We start from the raw sequence: 24,790 nt of genomic DNA on the forward strand, positions 1-24,790 counted from the left end.
TTCTTCCATTTGCATCGATCTTGGGCAGTCTGTTCCAGATCCTTCCACGTCACGCCCAAAACGTCCAGCTCCTGCTCTACTGAGCGACGCCAAGTTGTTCTGGAAAGGCTTGTCTTTATCTTACCAGATACTTTCCAGGTCAGTGCTCTCTTGGATGGGTGAGTGAACTTAAAGTGTGACCAATCCAATGGCACTTCTGCAGAAGGATCTCTGGTGTTTGCTTGGTGATCCTCCACAGCTCATTGTTGCTGATCGTTTCAGGCCAAAAGATTTTCAAAAATCGTTGGATATACGTTACTTAACTAACCTCATTCTCGCAACTCGGTGTGAGATAAACAAGTTTTTTTTTTTCGTTTTTCAAAAGACAACACAGATTAACCGACTAATATGTACACAGAGGAGACAATCTGCCTAGTTTAGTTTGCGAACACAACACAAGCGATCAGTTCTGGGAGCGCGGCGCCGGTCAGGCCTCGGGCGGTTGCTCCGTCTCGTTCTCTCGGCTGTCCTTCTCTTTCTCTTCCTTGGCCTCCGAAGGTCTCGAGTCCGTCGAGATGGAGCTGGACGTGAGGCTGTCGGGCTGCGAGGACTCCTTGCTGCCGGACTCTTGCGAACTCCGGGCCTCCGATGATTTCTCTTTATCTAAACAAAACAAAGCGTTTAATGCGTGTGACGCAGACTACACTGTATCGTACGGCGCGACATAGATTACACAAAAATACGAAGATCATTAATTAATTTCTAAAATACTACCAATTAAATTAATAACAATTGGCTGTTGATAATTAATTTAAATTACTAAGTGCCAACTTTTACAAAATATTATCTACCCTCTTTCTCATAACCTCTATATTATACATCCACTTTAGAGGGCTTTCTACTTTGTAAACTTTTGTTGAATTAACATATTCATAACATATTAAAAATATCTACAAATTTCGATTATATAAATCATTTTCTAAATATCAAAACTTAATTAGAATACTAATCATCAAACTAAAGAAACAATCGCAACATTGATTAAAAGTTTACTAACAACCATTTGTGAACTTAGGACGTAACATTAAAAATTGTCTTCTTAATATTGAATCAGAATACCATCTTTGCAGTCTATTCTTCTAATTTTGTACGTTTTTATATTATGTTCTTATTCGAGGCGTGATCTTATCCACTCCTGGAGCGATAGCTTGGCCCATAGGAGTTCTATGTGAAATTAATGAAATACTTTTAATGTGTTTCACTGTGTGACAACCCTACAAGTCTATAGAACAGCATAGAGCTCTGAATAAGTTACAGTCCACTGAGTTTCTCGCCCAATCCTCTCAGTGGGTCGCGTTTCCGATCCGGTGGTAGATTCTGCGAAGCACTGCTCTTGCTAGGGCCAGTGTTAGCACCACTCCGGTTTGAGCCCCGTGAGCTCACCTACACGCTAGAGTAACGCTGATATAGCCTGTAGGGCTAACAGAAAAGATAGGGAAATAATCTTTGGACTGTTAATAATTCCTCGGGATGTTCAATGCATATACACATATATTACTAGCTGGCCCGGCAGACGTTGTTTTGCAATATAAATTAGTTCTAGGAAAGATAAATAACCTAGATACCGACTGCAGCGCCATCTGCGATCAATCTTTGTATTATATATTTTTTTCTTCTGTGCGTGTCACTGAACTTCTCCTAAACGGCTGGACCGATTTTAATGAACTTTTTTATGACGTATTGACGTTTGTGAATATAAACTATCCAAGGTGCCAGGATAGTTTATATTCACAAATCAGCCCGGCAAAAGTTCTTGAGTGTTTAAGGTTTTTGGTACTAGGATACTCTGTCTGGGTGGTTGAGGTAAAGGGGCCGCGGGGATCGGACGGGGGGTTGGGGGGGAGCGGGGTCACTCACCGGCTCCGTGCGTCGCGGGCCAGGGCTTCCTCACGAACATATTCTCGACGATACGATCTATGTTGTCTTTCTCGGTTGAATTGGCAGCTCTGAAATAACAATATGTACTTAGCAACTGTAAATCATTTGTTTCTTTTCAAATTAAAATGCTTAGAGGTGAACGAGGTGTGCGAAGCGGGTAGCAGAGCCCATAGATAGATAGGATAGATAGATAGGTAGGACCTCTTGTGAGTCCGCACGGGTAGGTACCACCACCCTGCCTATTTCTGCCGTAAAGCAGTAATGCGTTTCGGTTTTAAGGGCGGGGCAACCGTTGTAACTATACTGAGACCATAGAACTTATATCTCAAGTTGGGTGGCACATTTACGTCGTAGATGTCTATGGGCTCCAGGAACCACTTAACACCATGTGGGCTGTGAGCTCGTCTACCCATCTAAGCAATAAAACAACGTCATCCTTTAGGCCGCAACGACTTACCTTTCAGAGGCGTGCGGCTTGACGATGGGTATGGCTGCGGTGGGGCGCCGCTGGGCACGCGGCTGTTGGTCCTGCTCCGCGCAGTTGTAATACGTCACCCCACCGGTTTGGGTCGCCTGTCCAACAAACCGGACCTTAATAAAGTTAGCCTACGTACTTCACCAATACAGTAGAAGTTATATATCGTTGTATATCGATGAATGAAAGCGAAAATAACTTGAAAAAAATCAACTTTATTATACCTAAAAACCACAAATCTATGTATTTATTAATATGCTTTTATTACCTTCAGACGTATGTATGTTAGTAAGTAACGGAATCTTTGAGCATGATTTTGACCCCCTTCAAAACGTCGGATTAACTCGAAATTTGGTATACACACTTATTAAAAAATGAAAAATAAATAATAGTTTAAAAAAACTAACAAAATACGCTTTTATAGAAAATCCAACTAAAAATAGAAAATAAATTTTAATAAATTTGAATTAAAAATAGTGTAAGAAAAAATGATTGAATTGTAAAAAAAAGCGTGGGATGCATGGTATCAGTAGTTATAAATATTTTATGAACAGATATGAGTAGAAGGGTTATTTTGATAATATCCTGAAAAGTACCCCACGCTTTTTTTACAATATTTTTTTACACTATTTTTAATTCAAATTTATTAAGATTTATTTTCTATTTTTTAGTTCGATTTTCTGTAAAAGCGTACATTGTTAATTTTTTTTAACTATTATTTTTCATAAGTTATTGTAAGACATGACTTAAAGGTCTAGGTTACCAGGTCATAAAATCCCTTAAAAAAGTCAAGTCTGATGGGATAAGAGATAGTTGTGCACACGTACGTAGTTGTGGTGCGGGTAGAGCGGGTAGGGGGGCGCCGCGCCCTGCGGGAACAGCCCGCCGCCGAACACGGGCGCCGCGCCGCTCTGCTGCAAGCAACCACCACGCCGCGTCACGACACGAGCACACGTCACATACACGTGTGGATAGCTATCCTGCTATCTTACTGGTGGTAGGACCTCTTGTGAGTCCGCGCGGGTAGGTACCACCGCCCTGCCTATTTCTGCCGTGAAGCAGTAATGCGTTTCGGTTTGAAGGGCGGGGCAGCCGTTGTAACTATACTGAGATCTTAGAACTTATATCTCTGGGTGGGTGGCGCATTTACGTTGTAGGTATCTATGGGCTCCAGTAACCACTAAACACCAGATAGGCTGTGAAGTCGTCCACCCGTCTAAGCAATAAAATAAAATAAAAAATTGCCTTCTCACGGTAAAAGTGGGGGCGGGGTCGGAGTCGGTCCCCGCAATTACAGCATCATCGCATATATCGCAAGAATAAATTGCGTAATTACTGACGGTAGGTCGTATGGATAGTCCACAAGGTAAGGTAACACCGAGCGATCCCCCGCTGCAGCAGAGCAGGGACCGCTTAATTGATCTGTGCCTACACCAGTAGCCAACGTGAAAATATTAGTGGACAACTTCTTTAATATATGATTACCTGCATGTACTGCGCGGGCATCATGGCGGGGGGCGCGTATCCCTGGGCGGGTGGTAATTGATCTGTTCGACAAACAAACAAAAATTTATTTCACAATGCATCGTTATTAAATAACATGGACGAGCTCGCGATCCGTCTGGCGTTAAAAGGTAAACTGATCTCGTTGGTGGCGAACACAAAGTTTCAATCGAGAAACTCGCAGAACATTTTCTGTCACATTACGTGATACAGATATACTAATAATATAAAAACCCGAGGAGGGGGGCGTTCTATAAAGATTTGAAGGGACTGTGTAACCCTTATCTCGCATTACCTTCATACGCGAGGGAGGGGTGCGAATGAACAGATCGCGTATGATAGATAGGCCTGATATACGGCCCCAACCCGAGATAGAGGGGTAGGGGCAAGAGAAAAATGAATATTGAAAAATGTGTTTTTATACAAGTTTATACCACGTTCTAAGTCTGTACACACGTACCTAGCCTTTATTCTCGCAATGAGCCAAAGGGGTCACAACACGAGCTTTAAATTTATTTATTTATTTATCAAAAGGATATCCATTTTATATCAAAAGGATTATAAATCAAATGGATATCCATGTTTAGTATCTTTTATTTTTTAAATTACTATCACAGATTCTAAACAATGCTACTAGATTTATCTGCGAAGCAATTATAAGGGCTATGACTAACGTGACCTTTTTTTTTTCGTGTCAAAGCGGGACGCCTACGGAATTTCTTATATAAATAAATACATATACAGGGTACGTCGGGGTAAGATGTAATATTTAAGTGCAAAATAAAAAATATGGTTTAGAAATTACTTGAAATAATTTATTATAGTATCTTACCCTTACTGACATCTTAATTCTAACACCAACTTGCCCTTAAAATAATATTTATAAATAATTTCGCAACAAAAAACTAGGTACCTTATCTACAGCAAAATTAAAGTTACTTTAGTATGTATTTTATAATACAATACAATAAGGATTTGGGATAAGTAAGTAAAGTTTCTAATAAACACATGCACAACAGATAAATGAAAGCAGGACATTTTTGTTCTCGTTGGGGACAGCGGGACAATCCCGCCCAAAGCGGGACGTATGGTCACGTTAGCTATGACCCATCAATGATCCACCCTTACTTAAACAAATAAAAACACAAAGCTTGTCTTGTTTGTTTGTTGATCTTTATTACTGCGGTTGCTCTGTATATTGTGACAACGTTAACAACGTGGTCTACTTTAAGAGAAGTATTAGTCGCTTAGGAGGTCATTATGGTCCTATGAAGTCATTTGCTACCACCGACTTCCAGCAGCTGCCTAGACCCTTACGAAAATTACTCAACACTGACATTACACTTCGTGTGCGACTGTACACATGCTTAAAATAAATACATAACTTACTTATCGTATGAGGCTGCGGCTGTATGTTGTGTATGGGGTGGTGGGGATGTGACACGACTTGTTGCGGCTGATCAATGATCCCCAGTCTGACCTGGCAACACAGGAATTGTTTACTGGCAACACAGACATTCAATTATTTATGCTTGCTTATTTTCCTGTTGAAATTTTCACGTGAGGTATAACAAATACAGTTAGTTCGTTCACTGGCCTTGTGAAAAAGTTGTTGAATTCTATATAGTCCATCGTGGTAGTAAGCTGTCTATCCCCAATAATCAAAACGGGGCATCAGAATTTAAGGGGAAGATACCACTGCCATTAGGGATGATGGGACGAGACGGATGGTAGTTAGATATCTGAATTACATTAACATATCTTCTAAAAAAGCCGAACCCTTACCACTACTCAGAATAGGCTACTAGTGACGTTATTACAGCCAATGACAAAACCAGCGAATGTCCAGCAGTGGACTCCTATAGCCTGATGTTGATGATGATGATCTAATATTACAACACATGTGACTGTTGCCTAACCTGCTGCTGCTGTTGTTGTTGTTGTTGTGGCAGAGCCTGGAGGGGCGGCGGCGTGTGTCCGGGGGCCGGCGCGTTCGGCGTGCACCGCACCTGAGCAACAATCATTTTATTATTTTTTTTTTAATCAAAACAATAAAGCCCCTGAATGATTCATTGGATTTTTGACGGGAACGCGAGGAGTGAAGTTGTGTAATTTGTTTTATTTTGTCTATTTAATGTTTCTTCGGGTTTAAATGTGTAATAACGGTGGTTTATTAACTGTTTAGTATCGGTGAAAGTGCACAAATTATGACGGAAAATGAAACAAAACCGCTGAACGTAACTTCTCGGGATCCTCCAAAAGGTCTCAGTAAATGACCACTATTTTACTGATATGATATTTCATCTCAATATCATTTCATTTAATTTCATTACAATTGATTAAGTTTTCTTGGTTTTTTATTATTCATAAACTGTAAATAATTAAAACGGCGATTTTTTATTGCCCTTGTAGGCCCACGAGCACAAGGCCCACCTGATGGTGAGTGGTTACCGTCGCCCCTGGACTTCAGCAATGCCAGGGGCAGAGCCAAGCCGCTGCCTACCGTTAAATTATGAAAGTCTTATTACTTGACGCTGGCTAATGCACAAACCGTGCCGGAGCCAAAAAAGATAAAAGAAGAATGATTCATTGAGGTCCTTGAGACACGTACCTGGTGCGCGAGGTGCGGCGCGTGGGGTGCAGGCGCGGCCGGGCCGGCGGTGAACTCGCTTTGACCTGACAATAAATTATTATCGATTAGTGCGTGTTTGTCTAATGTCCCTGTTAATAAAGCAACTCGGCACGCTTCCGAAAACTAAAACAGGTTGATTGATGTTATTCGTTTCCGACAAGTTAACGCTTTTTGCTTAATCACAATACAAAATGCATTGCAAAGTCAACTGAGAAATTTCTATTTCTATATTCTATTATATAATGTGAAATGAAATTATTAGAATCGTTTATATATTTAATCACAAAAATACCAGATATTATATAAAATGTTTATAATTTAAATTATTTAAAGGTATATTTTTTTAGTTTATTTTTGTAGTATTGTGGTATTATACTTTATGGGAATAAGTTGTAATATTTGTGATAGTCTCGATCAAGCTGCTTCAATTTAATATCTTTTACAGAGCTACGAACTCGACAATGCAATACGACGCTTGAAAGGCAAACGTGACTAAGCAACAATAACTGTTTTTTACTTATATGATAGGCAATAACAATATTCGATGCGCAAAAAATATATATTTCTAGGTCTATTAAAATCATTTCAATCCTACAGCTAGATTCGTTAAAAAAATTTTTTTCCAAGTATTTCAACTTTAAATTAGTCTACTGTAAAGTTCACGCATTGTCGCTTAGTCACGTTTGTCTTTCAAGCGTCGAACAGATTTAGCTTGCCGACTATACATGAGTGAGGTGCGAGATGAGAGGGTGATAGTGGCTCGCCCTACGCACCGGCATATCTGTGCGGTTGCTGGGTCTGCGCTGCCCCCGGACTAGAGGTCTGGACAGGGGTCTGGGTCTGCGTCTGCGGCTGCGGTTGGGGCGTGTAGGGCTCAGCGAGGGGGCGCTGCCGCAGGCTGCTGTAGCGCTTGCTGCCGCCGCGGGGCTCGGCGCCTGTTCCAACAGTTCAGAAATATAATGACACTTTCTCTAGTCTTCTGCTCATTCTAGGCAGTATTAATGAAGCTGTACTATCAATTAAAATACTCGCTGACAAGCATACAACTCTGGCCGAACTTAAAGAGATAAACAGACAAAAAAAATTATTTTTATTCCGCAAAAAAATAGCAAAAATGAAAAATAATTGAAGATATTTTTTTTTTGCTTAGATGGGTGGAAGAGCTCACAGCCCACCTGGTATTAAGTGGTTACTGGAGCCCATAGACAACTATGACGTAAATGCGTCACCGATCTTGAGATATAAGTTCTAAGGTCTCAAGTATAGCTACAACGGCTGCTCCACCCTTCAAACCGAAACGCATTACTGCTTCACGGCAAAAATGGGCCGGGCGGTGGTACCCACCCGCGCGGACCCACAAGAGGTCCTACCACCAGTAAGTTTGAACATTATTATGGTTCCATTATCAAAGACTATATTTTATTATACTTCTATAATTACAGGTTTCGCCAAAACTACACTATAAACAATAAACAAAGCGTTTATATATTATGCGTGTATGTTAAATACATGGTAGTGTGTGTAATGTTTTTTTATTGATTTAATGTATTATAAATGCATATTTTTTTAAAAATATCAGCATTCTGCACTCCTCTATATTCTCTATAAGTGTGGGAAATTTCATACTCCTTCGTCCGCGCAATTTTCGTAAAAAGGGATACAAAGTTTTTGCTTCACGTATTAATCAATTGAAATACTCGCTCACAAGCATACAATTCCTGCCAAGCTTAGAGATAAACAGAAAAAATTAAAAATATTTTATTCCGCGAAAAAAATAGCAATAATCAAAAATAATTGAAGACATGAGTGGATGAAGGGGATATGATACAATTTGTTAATTTTGAGAAAGCGGGCAACAAACTTTTGTTGCTTGCACTTTTCTTCGCACATAACTCCTTCGTCACTTGCAATTTCTAAAACTTTTATGCCTGAAGTTTTAAGGTCTAATATGGTCTAATATATGCACATAACACCTTTATTCAATTTAGAAACTCAAAAATCTTAAAAATGATACTTGATCTCTTCATCCACTCTTGTCTTCAATATTTAAATGTTATATGTTACTTATGACGACGCTTGCAGCTGAAAGTAAGTATTGTACTTTTTGACGAAGCATGTTGCTGATAACTCTATTTCTGTAATCTGACGAAGCGTGTTGCGGATAATAACATGTACTTTTAGGTTAGAAATATTATGTTCTTTTTTTTAATAATAATTTTAAATGTTTAGTTTTCATAATTGATGTATTGTGGAAAATTGTTAGGCATTTGAAAGCTATACGTTTTGTTTCATAGTTACCAGTGGTCTGTTGCGGGTGAGGGTGAGAGGTCTGGTTCTGTGGTTTCGTTTGCAGGGGCGGCGACTTGTTGGGGGCTGGACTCGAGGGCTGCTGGTTCTGGGGAGAAGCATTTTTTATCGATAACTAGCTGATCCGGCAGACTTCGTAGTGCATCAATCGAGAAATAAAAGACCTAAACTTTTGTATAAAATAAACTTAAAACAAACAAAAGGAATCCGTTCGACGGGGGACACACCAAAGGAAAAACAAAATTGTTATTTTTATTTAATTCCGAGTGTTTTCATATTTATCTACCTTTTAAACCTTCCTTGGACTTCCACAAATAATTTAAGACCAAAATTAGGCAAATTGGTCCAGCCGTATTCGAGTTTTAGCGAGACTAACGAACTGCAATTCATTTATATATATATATAGATATATAAGATAAGATAAGATAAGATAAGATAAGATAAGATAAGATTAAATCGATCTATCGAACTCAAATCTGTATCTAATTCGAACAGCGCCCCTAGCGCAAACGAAGCGATGCTTATGACAAAGATGACAATTATTGTACGATATACCTGGCCGGGAAGCGGCTTCTTCTTGTTGATGTCCGTGGGCACTGGCCGCTGCTGCGCCACCATAGCGCTCACCTTCCGCTGCGACTGACCTTGGCTGAAAATTGTAAATCAAGCAACTGAATATATCATGCTTTATCAAGCAAGATCGAGGGACTACTGATTAATAATAGCCTTTGCAGCAGGCACTTAGAAGAAAAAAATTCTACTGTTGTAATTGTTACACTTTCTTCAAACAGTTTTTTTCTCCTACCGACACCGAAAGTTCGGTTTTCCACCCGCTGTACAGGGAAGAAAGTGTAACTTTTCGTCCCTCTGTACAGGGAAGAAAGTGTAACTTTTCGTCCCGCTGTACAGGGAAGAAAGTGTAACTTTTCGTCCCTCTGTACAGGGAAGAAAGTGTAATTTTTCGTCCCGCTGTACAGGGAAGAAAGTGTAACTTTTCGTCCCTCTGTACAGGGAAGAAAGTGTAACTTTTCGTCCCTCTGTACAGGGAAGAAAGTGTAACTTTTGTCCCTCTGTACAGGGAAGAAAGTGTAACTTTTCGTCCCGCTGTACAGGGAAGAAAGTGTAACTTTTCGTCCCTCTGTACAGGGAAGAAAGTGTAATTTTTCGTCCCGCTGTACAGGGAAGAAAGTGTAACTTTTCGTCCCTCTGTACAGGGAAGAAAGTGTAACTTTTCGTCCCTCTGTACAGGGAAGAAAGTGTAACTTTTCGTCCCTCTGTACAGGGAAGAAAGTGTAACTTTTCGTCCCTCTGTACAGGGAAGAAAGTGTAACTTTTCATCCCTCTGTACAGGGAAGAAAGCGTAACTTTTCATCCCTCTGTACAGGGAAGAAAGTGTAACTTTTCGTCCCTCTGTACAGAGAAGAAAGTGTAACTTGTCGTCCCTCTGTACAGGGAAGAAAGTTTAACTTTTTCTCCCTGGGTACTGACAAGTGCGCAAGCGCGTTAGTGTCTACGTCTGCTCTCACACACCAAAAATTCTCCGCCATTGTTGTGCTCAGGTAATTTGCAATATTGTGTTTAGTGTAAAAGTGAAATATACAAAAGGCAATAAAATTTAATAGTGAAGTATTAAACAAAGATGAGTTCATCAGACAGTTCTTATTTAATTAGTAGTATTTTAGTTAAAATTAAAAAACAGTTAAATTGTTTTTTTTATGAGTATGTGCACCGCGAGAAAAACGTAGGACATCTCATCTCGCGTGTTTGCCACCAAGTATTATATTCTTATATTTACGACAATATCTGAGAATCTCAAAATTTTAAAATGATTAGTGATTACCGTGGCAACAGTACTAATAATGCTCGAATCCAACGCACCCAATACAAAACGAATCCTCACCTGTTATTGTTGTTATTGTTATTATTCGCCGGAGCGGTGATTGTCAAAGTTTCGAGCGCCGGTAATTTCTTGTCCTGCGGCTTCAGGTTCTTCGGGGGCGTCGTCTTTGTGAACGGCGGCTTGGGCTTCGCGGTTTTGATGGAGGCGTTCCGGCGGAGCTGGGCGGCGCGCTCCGGGGACTCGCCCGCCGCCGGCTGCGACTTGGACCGAGGCCGGGGGGCGCGAACCTTCCTCCTGTTACACGGACCAATGCACAACCATTAGGGTACCGACGCATTATGCGGCTAGTAGCACTACGAGGATAGCGCTAGTTTGCATTTTTTTTTCCTACCTGATAGCCTTGAGAGGCTATGTCAGCTTCGCCCTAACGTGTGTAGGTGAGCTCACAGGGCTCAAACCGGAGTGTTGCGAACACTGGCCCTAGCAAGAGCAGTGCTTCGCAGAGTCCACCACCGGATCGGAAACTCAGTGAGCTGTGTCTGTGGGTTAATTCGCTCGTCGAGCCCTTCGTCGCAAGCGACAGGTTGGAAGAGGACGGTGACCGGTGCTTGTGGTGCCTAAAAGCACCGTTAATGGATCGGGAGGATGTCGAGAATTTACGTCCAGCGGCTTTGTTTTATTTTCCCACATTTGTGCACTTTCACAGATACTAAGCAGCTAATAAACCACCGTTATTACACATTAAAACCTGAAGAAACACCAAATAGACAAAATAAAACAAATCACACAACGTCACTCTTCGCAAAAGTCCTATTATCTCTTTCCCACAAAGTGTTGCCATTTAATTTAAATGTCGCACGTAAAAATTTTACCACATAAAATGGGATACAGGGGCATAGTTAATTAAAATATCATACCCTGGTTTCTTAGCGCTAGCTTCAAGTTCAGGGAAGTCCTCGGGGTTCGGTGGTTTTCTCAGCGGCAACGCGTTCTGTCTTCGGTACGCCTCCTCGTCTTCCCAGGTACGTGTGTACTTGTTGGGTCCACGACTATTTGCGGGTAATAAAAATATGCAATCAGTAATCATTGATACACGAATGTAATGTTTGGGGTTATTCAAAATTCTCCTGCGACACAAAGTTAATTTTCTTTATTATTATTATTATTATTTTGCTTAGATGGGTGGACGAGCTCACAACCCACCTGGTGTTAAGTGGATACTGGAGCCCATAGACATCTACAACGTAAATGCGCCACTCACCTTGAGATATAAGTTCTAAGGTCTCACTATAGTTAGTCTCTTAGTAGTTTTTTTCACAGATAACGGTTGTACTCACTCACAATGTATGAGAATTTTCAAAATTTCAAACGTTACATTTTTTCATAAATAAATGCGATAAATCACTTCTTTTTTTTTCCTACCTAAGCTGGAAGCCTTGAGAGGCTATTCCAGAGTAACCTTAACTAGTAGGTGAGCTCACGGGGCTCAAACCTGACGACGTTGCTAACACTGGCCCTAGCAAGCGCAGTGCTTCGCAGAATCTACCACCGGACCGGAAACGCAACCCACTGAGAAGATCCGGCGAGAAACTCAGTGGGCTGTGTCTGAGGGTTAATTTGCTCGTCGAGCCCTTCGTCGCAAGCGACGGGTTCGACGAGAACGGTGACCGGAAAATAAATCATAATCGGTCATCTGACCTGAAATTAGTATTCCCTGTACCAAAGGAATTAGAAAATTTAGGCTATTTGGTTTAGGCGAAATTTTTGAAACTTTTCTAGAGGAGGCATTTAAAGTTTAAAATTTGGAAACGATATCATAACAAAAAAAAATTTTTTAACTATTTGAATTAGCTTTAGCTATTTAATTGAAGTTCAATTAAATACATCGAATTGTTGATGCTAATACAAAATAAAACGGACCTTTAATTACAAAGATAAATGTCGCTTAAGCCAAATAGCAGTTCACCCCTTATGTAATATCAAAAATCTTATATATCGATGCTTGAAAGGCAAACGTGACTAAGCGACAATAACTGCTTTGTACATAAATGATAGGCAATAACAATATTCGATGCACAAAAAAAATATTTCTAGGTCTATTAAAATCATTTCAATCCTACAGCTACTAGCTAGATTCTACTACAGCTAGATTCGTTAAAATAGAATTTTTTCCAGGTATTTCAACTTTAAATTAGTCTACTGTAAAGTTCACGCATTGTCGCTTAGTCACGTTTGCCTATCAAGCGTCGATATGTAGTATAATTATCTAATTCGGAAATCTTTAACTAAAACAACGATTTAACAAAATGTGTGCTTAGTGCGAGCTTTTTAACTTCTCGATCGCGTAAAAGCTAACTCGAATTTTTATGGAGTTGGTACAGCGCCCCTAGCGGCAAATGAAGGAAAACTCGCATTAAGCACACTGCGATACAGACATGTCTAATTGAAAACAAAATATATCGACGCTTGAAAGGCAAACGTGACTAAGCGACAATAACTGCTTTGTACATAAATGATAGGCAATAACCATATTCGATGCGCAAAAAATATATATTTCTAGGTCTATCAAAATAATTTCAATCCTACAGCTAGATTCGTTAAAATATATATTTTTTCAGGTATTTCAACTTTAAATTAGTCTACTGTAAAGTTCACGCATTGCCGCTTAGTCACGTTTGCCTTTCAAGCGTCGATATGTAATATAATTATCTAATTCGGAAATCTTTAACTAAAACAACGATTTAACAATATGTGTGCTTAGTGAGAGTTTTTTAACTTCTCGATCGCGTAAAAGTTAACTCGAATTTGTATGGAGTTGGTACAGCGCCCCTAGCGGCAAATGAAGGAAAACTCGCACTAAGCACACTGCGATACAGACATGTCTAATTGAAAACAAAATATATGAGGCCTATAAAATCAAAGGCAGCTAGCTATATCCAAGTCTGTCAAATATTCAGGTAAACTACAAAAATCTGCCCTAAACACGTCATTACGGATCCTCCCGATGCATCGAAGTACTGCTCTTGCTAGGGCCAGTGTTAGCAACACTGCCGGTTTGAGAAGCTGAAATAACTGTTCGGATAGCTACGATATTATTTATTTTAAAGCAGATTTATAAAGAATGAGAATATTACTAATAATCTGAATTTTAAATGATAATACTTCGTTTATTAGTACTTAATACAGAGTAAACTTAACTTTTTTGAACTGAATTTGTTAAAGATTTAGCTGCATTTGTTATAACATGAAAACACTAAAGCATGTTCAACTAACTAAACAAGGTAGAGCCATTGTTAGTACATTTTACGACATTATGGCGTTTAGCTGCCTTTGATTTTATAGACCTCATATGTAAGTGAAAAAAAATCTAAAACAATTGAATAATAATCAGTTTTCTATACACAATGTTTTTATAAATTAGAGATTTAATTTTAAATTATTTAAACATACGCAAACTAAAAATAATTCAAGCGTGTGCATAATTAACTATTTTAATTGTAGTGAAAGATAAATAATAATAAAATCTCTTTTCTAAACTAAACTACATAGGCAGCCAAACAAAATGTGACGTGCATCGCTTTGTTTTATGATGTCGCAAAGACGGTTGAACAAGCTCACGGCCCGTTTGATGTTAAGCGGTGAACGAGCTCATGGACACCACAAGGTGAATATCGCTTCGAAACATAAGCCGGACCGCATTACTGCTTCGCGACAGAAACAGAAGTCCTCAAAGCCGACTACAAATGATCTATATATATAAAAATGAATTGCTGTTCGTTAGTCTCGCTAAAACTCGAATACAGCTGGACCAATTTGGCTAATTTTGGTCTTAAATTATTTGTGGGGGTCCAGAGAAGGTTTAAAAGGTAGATAAACATAGAAATGCTCGGAATTAAATAACAAATAACAATTTTGTTTTTCCTTTGATGTGTCCCCCGTCGGACGGATTCCTTTTGTCTGTTTTAAGTTTATTTTATACAAAAGTTTAAATCTTTTATTTATCGATTGAGGCACTACGAAGTCTGCCGGGTCAGCTAGTACGTTATATTTAAAGATCCAAAAAAAAATATTTACGAATCAACATCTATATTTACTAATATACTGACTTTTTTTTTTTTTTTTTTTTATTGCCCTTGTAGGCAGTCCAGCATACGGCCCACCTGATGGTGAGTGGTTACCGTCGCCCATGGACTTCAGCAATGCCAGGGGCAGAGCCAAGCCGCTGCCTACCGTTTAATACTCTCCACAAGCCTCGTTTGAAGAAGGACATGTCATAGCGCTCGGGAAACACCGTGGAGGGGAGCTCATTCCATAGCCGGATGGTACGTGGCAAAAAAGACCTCTGGAAACGCACTGTGGAAGACCGCAGTGGCTCCAGGTAGTATGGATGAACTCTACTCCGGTGGCGGGCGGTGCGATGGTAAAAACGAGATGCCGGTATCATCTCGAACAATTCCTCAGAGCACTCCCCATGGAACATACGGTACAAAATGCAGAGGGAACCGAAGTCCCTCCGCAGACCCAGAGGCTCCAAACGATCCGTGAGAATGGGATTATCGACAAGATAATGCCATTCTCAAGAAATGTTTATTTACAGCCTATGGTATGTTTGTCCGAAAATAATTTATTTAAGTTCAGAAGTTGTAATAGCAGTAATAAAAAGTGCAGACCGAAACCGCGTCACAAACCTAGTATAGTCTCTATAATTATTTTGGATGACCAGTTAAACTCCGATACTCTATAATCTCATAAAACAACCATACAGATAGAGATAGAGATGGAGAGAAAGAGACATATAATATTTTACATACCTCAATTTAAAATGCTTTTCTATAGACAAAATCATTAAATCCTAAACGACATTTCTGACATAAAACATAACAGAATAAGAACAGTGATTTTTAATGTATTCAATATAAAATATAAAAGCAATTTTATTATTTAAATGTGTTTTTTCTACGCATGCAAAAACCGTAGCTTCACTAACCGCCAATGTCGAAACCTCCAATTAGTCGAGATGAAATGGAATTATAATGAGAACTCTTACTAAACATATTTTTTTATTATCTTAAAATTAATAAACCTGCAGTAGTATTCTAGAGAAAATAATTTTTTTTTTTTACAAAAAATGTTTATTTATATTCTATATTTTAATTCCTTGTCCGAAGTTATATTTTGACAGAAATAATTAATCCGGACTAGATTATTATATGTATGTAAAGAAAAACTTTTATCATATAAAACCTTTAAAACTCTTTAATAAAAAAAAAAAGATTGTCTGTCATTTGGTTAAGTCCTTTATTGTTATATTCTGTATATCGTTATATTATAACTTTTTCTCAAAATTTCCATCAGAATCGATTATCGTTTTGCAAACGAGATCCCCATTATTTGGATACAATGCCAAACTAATATATTATTATCTAATATATAAAATTCTCGTGTCACAATGTTCGTTCCCATACTCCTCCGAAACCGCTTGACCGATTCTCATGAAAATTTTTATGCATATTCAGTAAGCCTCAGAATCGGCTACTATCTATTTTTCATACCCCTAAGTGATTAGGGTTGTCCACCCCTAACATATTTTTTTTATTTGGACATTTTTTTTGTTATAATGAGGTATTATGTGGTTGAATGAGGTTTTGTTATTTTTATTATATATTCCCTCATCGTTCACAGCACTACATACCTCTTTCACTCATTTACCACATCCTTACACACTTACAATAAGTTAGTTTTTTTTTCTACACTAGAAATTCCCTAGAAATCTTATATATGGCAAAACAATGTTTGCCGGGTCAGCTAGTATATATAATATTAACATTAACATTGTTTTTAATTCGAGTATGTAAATTACATATTATCCAAAACTAGTTTCGTAGATACTGATATGCTAGGAGTGGGTGATATAAATCGTATATAGATTCAATATCTATATATCGCAGCAATATCGTTGAATCCGATATCGCCCCGCACGAAATCTATATATCGATATCAGCCGATACACGATATTGCTCGATGTGATGCGCATCGCCATATCGTACCGATTCGTGAATCGAAATCTATATTTCGATATCAGCCGATACACGATATTGCTCGATGTGATGCGCATCGGCATATCGTACCGATTCGTTAATATCAGCAATATTCGTTTGGTTCGTATCGAATCGGCCAGAGTGAGTGAGCGCACGATAGGGATATCATGTGATGAATGAAACAGAAACAGGCATTATCCATACAATTGTAAACCTTATATTTAAGTCCATATGTCTGTAGATTATTCTTAGCGTATCAGCAGGATACAATTAAGGAAAGAAGTTTCAACTTTCGACCCTAACTTGAATGCAGTATAGCCTATTTGCATCGTTGAATTTAATTTCACGCGCTTTGACCTTGAACTAGAATTTTTGGACAAGTGTTTATAAATACTTAAAAGTTTTTTGTGTTTGATTTTTAAAGTACACATTTTTCTATTTTTAGTTGAATCCAAATAATTGAGTTTATTTCTTGTGTTTGTATTAAACTTTTGAAATCTACACTCTTTTGGTATATTTTGTAATTTTAAATTAAGACACAAAATACTAAAAACTGAAAATAATGCAGCCAGTCCTAAGCCTGGTAAAAGCATGAAGGAAAGTTTGTTTGATATTTTTATTTTCATGTTCTTTTTATTACTTTAAGATCATATTATAAATTGATATCAGAAAACCAACCGTATAACGTTGACTTAAATCTATATCTACTACGATATTATATCAGCGTATCGTTTCAAATCTCAAATATCATGAATCGAGAAAATCTACTAGCTTCCATCAATATATAGATTCAGAAAATATATAGATTCAATATCCGATATTGATCCTCGATATATAGATACGATTTGATACGCGGCAAAACCGATATTACCCACTCCTATGATATGCACTATCTCGAAGTATTATTTAACAACGGCAACATTGTGCCATTTAAATGTGTTTTACCACAATTTTTAATTATCAAAAATAACGACAAAAGCTGAATCCGATAAAGAAACTAAATAATTAAAACAAAATTTTTTAACTGTTTCTGTAACTTTAATTAATATTCCGGCGACTTCAGGTACTCAACTTTAAACAGTAATTTTATATCGTTACTATATTGAATAATCCCGTTCCAGTCACTTCATCCGATGCAAGTTTTAGAAAGAAAAAAAATTATAACTTTCTCATTGTTAATTATATATTAATTGTCTATGACTATAGCTGAATTTGGTACCATTTCTGCGTGTTCTTTTTGATAATTAAAACCGAATGATATGCCAAACGAGTTAGCCGAAAATTTATATTAATATACTGGATGTTAAGAGACCGCTGCCGAAAACGAAGACATACGATAGTACTAATGACACCTTTGATGATGGAGTTATTTAGACAAATGTTGTAAATATGTATTTGAGCGATCGCGCGAGTCTGCGCCGCGCCCGGGGGTTCGTTGACCCGAGCATCAGCTGTTTTGGATTTTGTGTTTCATTGCTGGTTTTTAAGTAATGTATTTTTTATGAAACTATCGTTTCATTTACCTGTACTAACATGATAGAGCGTAAATAATGCTAATAAAATGTTTTAAAAACATGATTTTTTTTCAAAATCAGTATCGATTTTTTTTCCGTCCCATCATCAAAGGTGTCATTAGTACTATCGTCTGTCTTCGTTTTCGGAAACGGCCTCCTAACACCCAGTTTATTATTATGTATTACTTATATAAATATATGTAAATTTCTTACCCGTATCTTCTGTTGCGTCTCGCGTGAGGAGGGGCATCTTCGTTGCGTATGTCGTACCCGTAGATCGCTACCAGCTCGTCACGTGATTTCGGCATCTGAACGCAAAAAAAAAAAAAAAACCTATTTTTCCACCACAAAAAGACGCCAGTTTATCCAACGTTACAAGCATTTAAAGAGAATACCCGGAATTCTAATGAAAATGAGATAGACTAGCTATAGGAGATAGGCTTTAAAGTTTTGTTTACGTGTAGCGACATTTGTCGAGCACAACGGGGGCTACTCGGCAGTAGTTTGAACGAATCTTCATTTTTTTCCCTACCTATGCTGATAGCCTTGAGAGGCTATTTCAGCTTTGCCCTAACATGTAGGTGAGCTCACGGGGCTCGAACGGGAGTATTGCGAACACTGGCCCTAGCAAGAGCAGTGCTTCGCAGAATCTACCACCGGATCGGAAACGCGACCTACTGAGAAGATCCGGCGAGAAACTCAGTGGGCTGTGTCTATGGGTGAAATCTTCAAAGGACGCTCCGTGAACCAAAATAACTAGCTTGATATGTTTCTCAGTGCAGTGCTTTAACACTAAACATACCATAACGGGTCAAATGACCCATTTTGAACTTTTGCATTGAAAACACACGTATCATCTTACTGCTGTTGCACATTTGACTTCATGACTTTTCTTACCAATTAATCAACATTTATTGTCCTTATTCGTTTTTGGTTTGTTTATTTTTTATTGCTTAGATGGGTGGGCGAGCTCACAGCCCACCTAGTGTTAAGTAGTTACCGGAGCCCATAGACATCCACAACGCAAATGCGCCACCTACCTTGAGATATAAGTTCTAAGGTCTCAAGTATAGTTACAACGGCTGCTCCGCCCTTCAAACCGAAACGCATTACTGCTTCACGGCAGAAATAGGCGGGATGGTGGTTTTAAGTAATACATACTTGTCGTATACCGTTAACTACCCGCTATGGTATAAATAGGTACCACTAAGTGTTGGTATGATTATTAGTGTTAAAGAAGCTTCACAATCACAACAATGTTCCTATGCCTTCTACGAGCAGAAAAACAATTGTACCTGTTCATTCTCGTTGTATTTGTCGTGCGTCCATTTATTGACAATGTCAGATTTTCGTGGAGGGCGGCGTCGTTCGGTCGTCGTCTCGGAGCCCTCCTTTTTCTCTGAAGCCGTTTCGGATGTCGTGTTGACAGATTCCTCGCCGCTGGTGAACAAACACTATCATCATTGAAGTTCAGCTCTATATAGATACGGACTGGACTACCGTCGCGCATCGTATGAGCTACGTATGAGATCATATTTGAAATACAAAGTAGGTCCTACTACTCTTTTGAGGAGTATCTAAATGATTAATGCTTAAGAGTATACTGCCGCGAACTGCCTTACCCCAAGACTGACCCCTAAGAACTATGCAGAAGGTTGAGGACCAGTTAATCGTATGAAGTGGCCAGTTGACTGGTAGATTCAAATCTAATTATATCAACAGAAGAAAGCTGAATTGTCGTAACTTAAGCTAAAACCCAGCCTATCTGATTACATTATTATGAATTCCTCGTCGAACTCATCGATCACGACAAAAAGTTCCACGAGCGAACTAATCCATAGACACATCCCACTGAGTTTATCGCTGGATCTTCTCAGTGGGTCGCGATTCCGATAGCTCTGGTGTAAAGTTGGGTTTTTCAAGTTACGACCATTCGCTTTGTTCCATCGATATGTTAGAATGCTAAGACTTTTTTTTAAATAAGAATTTGGCTCCAACGCCTTTGGCATTGATTCTGCCAATGTCAAAGTATGTACAAAAATGACTGGTGCTTAGAGAGAAAAAAATTTAATAAATACAAAAAAAAAATATGAGTTTTCCATACACAAATCTGTGATTTTAAGAGCAGCACAAACAAATTATGTTAGACTAACTACTTTAAAGATAAATAGTATTAGCAGATAAAAATTTACACAGAATGTTTAGAATGGACTAAAGCTAATAAAGAATTAAATGCCTTTTAAAAGGATATCATAAAGGGATACGATATTGGGGCAGTCAAAAAAATGCTAAGACTTAATGCGTGCGCGTCCCAACATCAAACGAATCTCGCTAAGACGTTAGAGCAGAACACACCATCTCACACATTGTTTGCTGACTGAAATACACAGTACTAGCAACAACTTTCATTACTCCTTATCTCTTCAATATAGAAAATCCTATATAGATGTCAAGTGAAATAGATTAAAATGTGATTTCTTAACTGCCAGTTAGTAGAAATTAATAATATTCGCCGAGTAACTAAGATGCGTTTGGCTTGTACGTTGGTCTTCTCTATCTTCCTGTACGGGGTGGAGACTTGATGTCTCAGGAAAAAGGAACGCAAAAAGATCGAGGCCTTTGAAATGTATTTCTGGAGAAAGCTGCTACGCATTCCTTGGACAGCTATGAGAACCAATGTCTCCATCCTCGAAGAGCTGAAGGTCACCAAGCGCCTGCTGACTATGTGCCAGGAAAGGATCCGGAGTTTCTTTGGGCGCATAATGCGATCCCCATTGCACAGCCTGGAGGAACTCATAATTTTCGGACAAATGGCGGGGAAGCGCGCTAGAGGAAGAGCACCAGCTAGATGGGTGGACCAACTCAAGGAGGTGACTGGAGGCCAGATACAGGGAGCGGTACATATGGCGCAGAACCGGACCGAGTGGAGAAGATTGACATACAGTCACGATCCTCAGCATTGAGGGAACGACCAGAAAGAAAGAAGAAGTAGAAATGAAAACATGAAATCTACGATGTATCCAAAAACAGACAGACATAGCAATTTTATAAAAGATTTCTGCCATTATTTAAAACCTTTCCATGCACACCCTACATCCTATTAATAAATATGGCTTTATTTACATTTGGTTGAGCATGAGATACAAATTAACCCACACAAAATAAGTTCTCTGACTCGTGAGATATATAATAAAATTCTTATCTAAAACAAAAATGGCATTGTGTAGTTATAACAATACAACTTTCCAAGTCATTTTGACGGTCCAACGAACAGATCGGTCAATAGCATATGAGCACGCGTTATTTACAATACACACGAGTGTATTACATTCTGATGTAATGTCTACCTATACGGTTCATTTTATATAACATAATTGTATCAACCTGACTTATAAATGTAAACCTGGCAAATACTTTTACTAACAATATGAGTTACATTACTTATAAATTAATTTCATACCTAGCTCATAACAGCTCAAAGGCATTGAATGGCATTGATACAAAGATCAGAATGACAATAGAAAAGCACTTGCAATATAAACCTGCCCGTCGGCAGCCCCTATGGATTTAGTGTAACAAACTATTGCATATCTTTGTGTCGACATATGGAATTTATCGGCATACAATCTTATTCTAACCTTGCTGCGGTTCGGTCATCATGCTCGTAGAATGTTCCTCTCTTGGGGATATACTGAGGATTGCTCCTATCTTCATCATCATCAACTCTGCGTTCACCTTCCTGTAAAATTTAAGCCTTATAATAATTCTGCTCTACACTTTTTAATAACCTAATACCTTAATTTTTTCTATATAAACATTAACAAAATTGAATATACAAAATATGAATGTAGAAGAGATATTAAATTATACTATGTTTATAATTTTTTTTTGGGTAAAAAGGAAATTGTGTCAAATAGACAACTTGGGATTGTGAGCTACTGTTAATCTCTTCCATTTAATGGATGAATATCAATTATATTAAACTTCAATATGCCTTGAGAGATAAAAATAACTACAACACAGTCATTAAAGTACTTTAGAATTAAAAAGTAAACATTACATATAATCATTTTCTTTATCTATAATAATAACTGGGGATAAGTCACAAAGGGTCATATAGCATTGTTTACAGATACATAGTACCTTGGGTACAAAGGTTTGAAAAATTATGACAATTTAAATGTTCAACCTCAATCCTCAAATACATAAACAGCGTTAATGAGACTGAGTAATGTAGAATACTAAATTGAATTTAGGAAAAATTAAAGGTTTTATTAAAATCTTTAAAACTAATAGATTAAGAAAATTTACTGCTAACAGCATTTGTGTACCAACATTCCGCTTATTTCTAAAGCATTTAATATGTTCCAATTTGAAAGGTATAAAATATGCCAGGATGACATTTCACATTCAATGAGCTCTGGTAACAGCAGATGGGATGTTTGAATATCTATAGATTAAAAAGCATTTAAAAGAACCCCATCACAAACGTTATTTTCATGTTATTAACAAATTCAAATTTCTTTAACCTTGATTCAGTTTAACAAAAACCTGTTTTCTGAATCTGCTGTAATAAATTTGCATTATTTTGAATGAATTAATTTTTATCATTGAAATTAACATTGACATTCAAGCTCTATAGTGTTAATAGTCTCCTCCGAAATTTGTAGTAATTTGTTTATGATCCTTTATATATTTAATAAGGCTGTCTGAATATATATTTTTTGTATTTAAATCTAAGTTTTCATTCTATTTTATTTCGTCTTTTACTTACTTACAGTAATTTACTTTAACATGAGTGAGATAGATGGAAATGTTATTTTAAATATGTAAACTTTGAGGTATGAATTCAATGAACAAGTGAAAGCTGTTTAATATTTTTAAATAAGAACTGGATTTAAATATAAAATTTAAAAACATAATCATGTGCCGTAAACAGTTTGCTATAATTTTAGAATGTTGTCCCTATGACGTAATAGCCATAACATTTATTAAATATAATATTTAGAAAATAACTTCAATGAGATGCAATCCAAAAAGGTTAAAATAAGTGATGAACATGAGGCAAGACACTTCCAATTACTGTTTTTCAAAACCTGTTTTCGTGAATCAATTCCAAAGTCCGATGGTTTAATAAGAAATTATTTTCAAGTTTTAATTTATTTAATCCTTGCAGATTATTAGCAAAATAGTTCTCTGCAAGTCTAATTTTAAAGCTAAGCAATTATTGTATATTTTACCATCGCCAGTACACAATTCCTGCATATAGTAGTATTACAATTTTCATTTTGAGCAGTTTATTTTTTAACAGGATATTATTCATTGATTTTGAAAGTTATTAAACAAAGTAGTTAGTTAGGAAAACTGCTATTTGAAGTCATCTTTTGATCCACTATTTAGACTTTTGGATCATAGGATTTTTAATTTAGCAACTAAATGGTTTTTTTTATTTACTCATTTAACTTTCTATAGTGAATAAACTTAAGTACTTTACAAATCTTCAGTACTTAAAAAACTTACTTTATAATTTTTACCAGTTTGATAAAAGTTTTCTTAAAAATGCATGCACAAAACAATGTTTAAGTTGTATTGGTAGGTGTCCATTGTATTTATATGCATGGTACTTTTTGGTATTTTGTTCACAAGTAACAAAGAAAAAGTACGTAAAATAATGCACCTATAACAAAAGAGACTCCAATTTTGTTTCTCTAATTTTTTATATGATAAAAAAGCTGTCTTCTTAATTAACTTGTCTGGAAAATCGTGAAATTGTTATCTAAATATAATGAATGGTTACCTGTGCCTCTGGATCCCGTTCAGAGTGGTCAGAATCGCTACCCTGCGAGTCATAATCGGACTCGGGCGGCCCTTCCTGTAAACAATCGGCAACCTTCAGGGAATGCATATCGCAAAACAAAACAATGCCTACGAATTACGTGGCGCTCTTGAATTGCAGTCCATGTACAAAGACAACGTTAGAGCGATTGCAGAACTATCATGACCTCAATACAACAAAACGAAATGGGAATTCCGACACGCGAAATCGCCGGAGAAAGTAACACTGTAATACTTTATGCGCCAAAACGAAAGTGCGACCGTCGAGACCACTAGTTAACAACTCACGTTCAACGAGTTATTGTGTTCGATGTCCTGAGAAGCATCTGAATATTCTCCCGAATCGTCGTGCTCCCGTCTTCGTACCACGGACGTCATTTCGGCGTCCTCCCGTGTCACTTGTATAACTTCCAGATTGGCGGCTTAAAATAATACAATTAATTAAAACGAAGCGGCAAACGCGCTCAGTAGTTTACAGTAGCGACGGTAAAACCCCCACTAGTTATTAATTAAAATGCAATAAAAGAACGCCAAAACAAGCACGGGGATCTAGCAGCCATAAAAAATAATTCCATTTCACGTAATCTTAATAATCTTAACTATCCTTGGTTCTAAATCTGGAAATTCTGAAAATTCATAATTTTCTAGTTTTTTCTACCAAATAACAAACAAATTTCTATGAACTTTAAGAGAGATAGAAAATAAAACAGTTAAAGTTTGGGGCTTCTC

General features: G+C 37.6%; 1 protein-coding gene across 4 annotated transcripts; it reads right to left on the minus strand.

Annotated features, from left to right (window-relative positions):
• On the minus strand, positions 1–24,766 carry LOC101742327 (protein CASC3). Of its 4 annotated transcripts, XR_009975763.1 has the most exons (19): positions 24,350–24,765; positions 24,024–24,098; positions 21,865–21,965; positions 19,522–19,666; positions 18,440–18,534; positions 11,592–11,723; positions 10,735–10,968; positions 9,390–9,483; positions 8,826–8,922; positions 7,301–7,462; positions 6,507–6,571; positions 5,815–5,904; positions 5,285–5,375; positions 3,878–3,939; positions 3,220–3,306; positions 2,375–2,490; positions 1,897–1,985; positions 1,037–1,203; positions 501–642 (listed from the first exon to the last, which is right to left on the minus strand). XR_009975763.1 is itself a non-coding variant. In XM_062674299.1 (18 exons), exons 1-18 carry the CDS (start codon positions 24,437–24,439, stop codon positions 467–469), a joined length of 1,998 nt encoding a protein of 665 aa, XP_062530283.1. In that variant the 5' UTR covers positions 24,440–24,765; the 3' UTR covers positions 1–466. The 4 variants fall into 4 exon arrangements, 3 of the variants coding, with proteins under 3 accessions (XP_062530283.1, XP_004922601.1, XP_062530284.1); XM_062674299.1 differs by lacking the exon at positions 1,037–1,203 and having other exon boundaries at positions 1–642; positions 3,220–3,303; XM_004922544.5 differs by lacking the exon at positions 1,037–1,203 and having other exon boundaries at positions 1–642; positions 24,350–24,763.
• Between the last annotated feature and the right edge of the window lie 24 nt (positions 24,767–24,790).

This window comes from Bombyx mori, chromosome 20 (genome assembly GCF_030269925.1).
Source record: "Bombyx mori chromosome 20, ASM3026992v2".
NCBI lineage: Eukaryota > Metazoa > Arthropoda > Insecta > Lepidoptera > Bombycidae > Bombyx > Bombyx mori.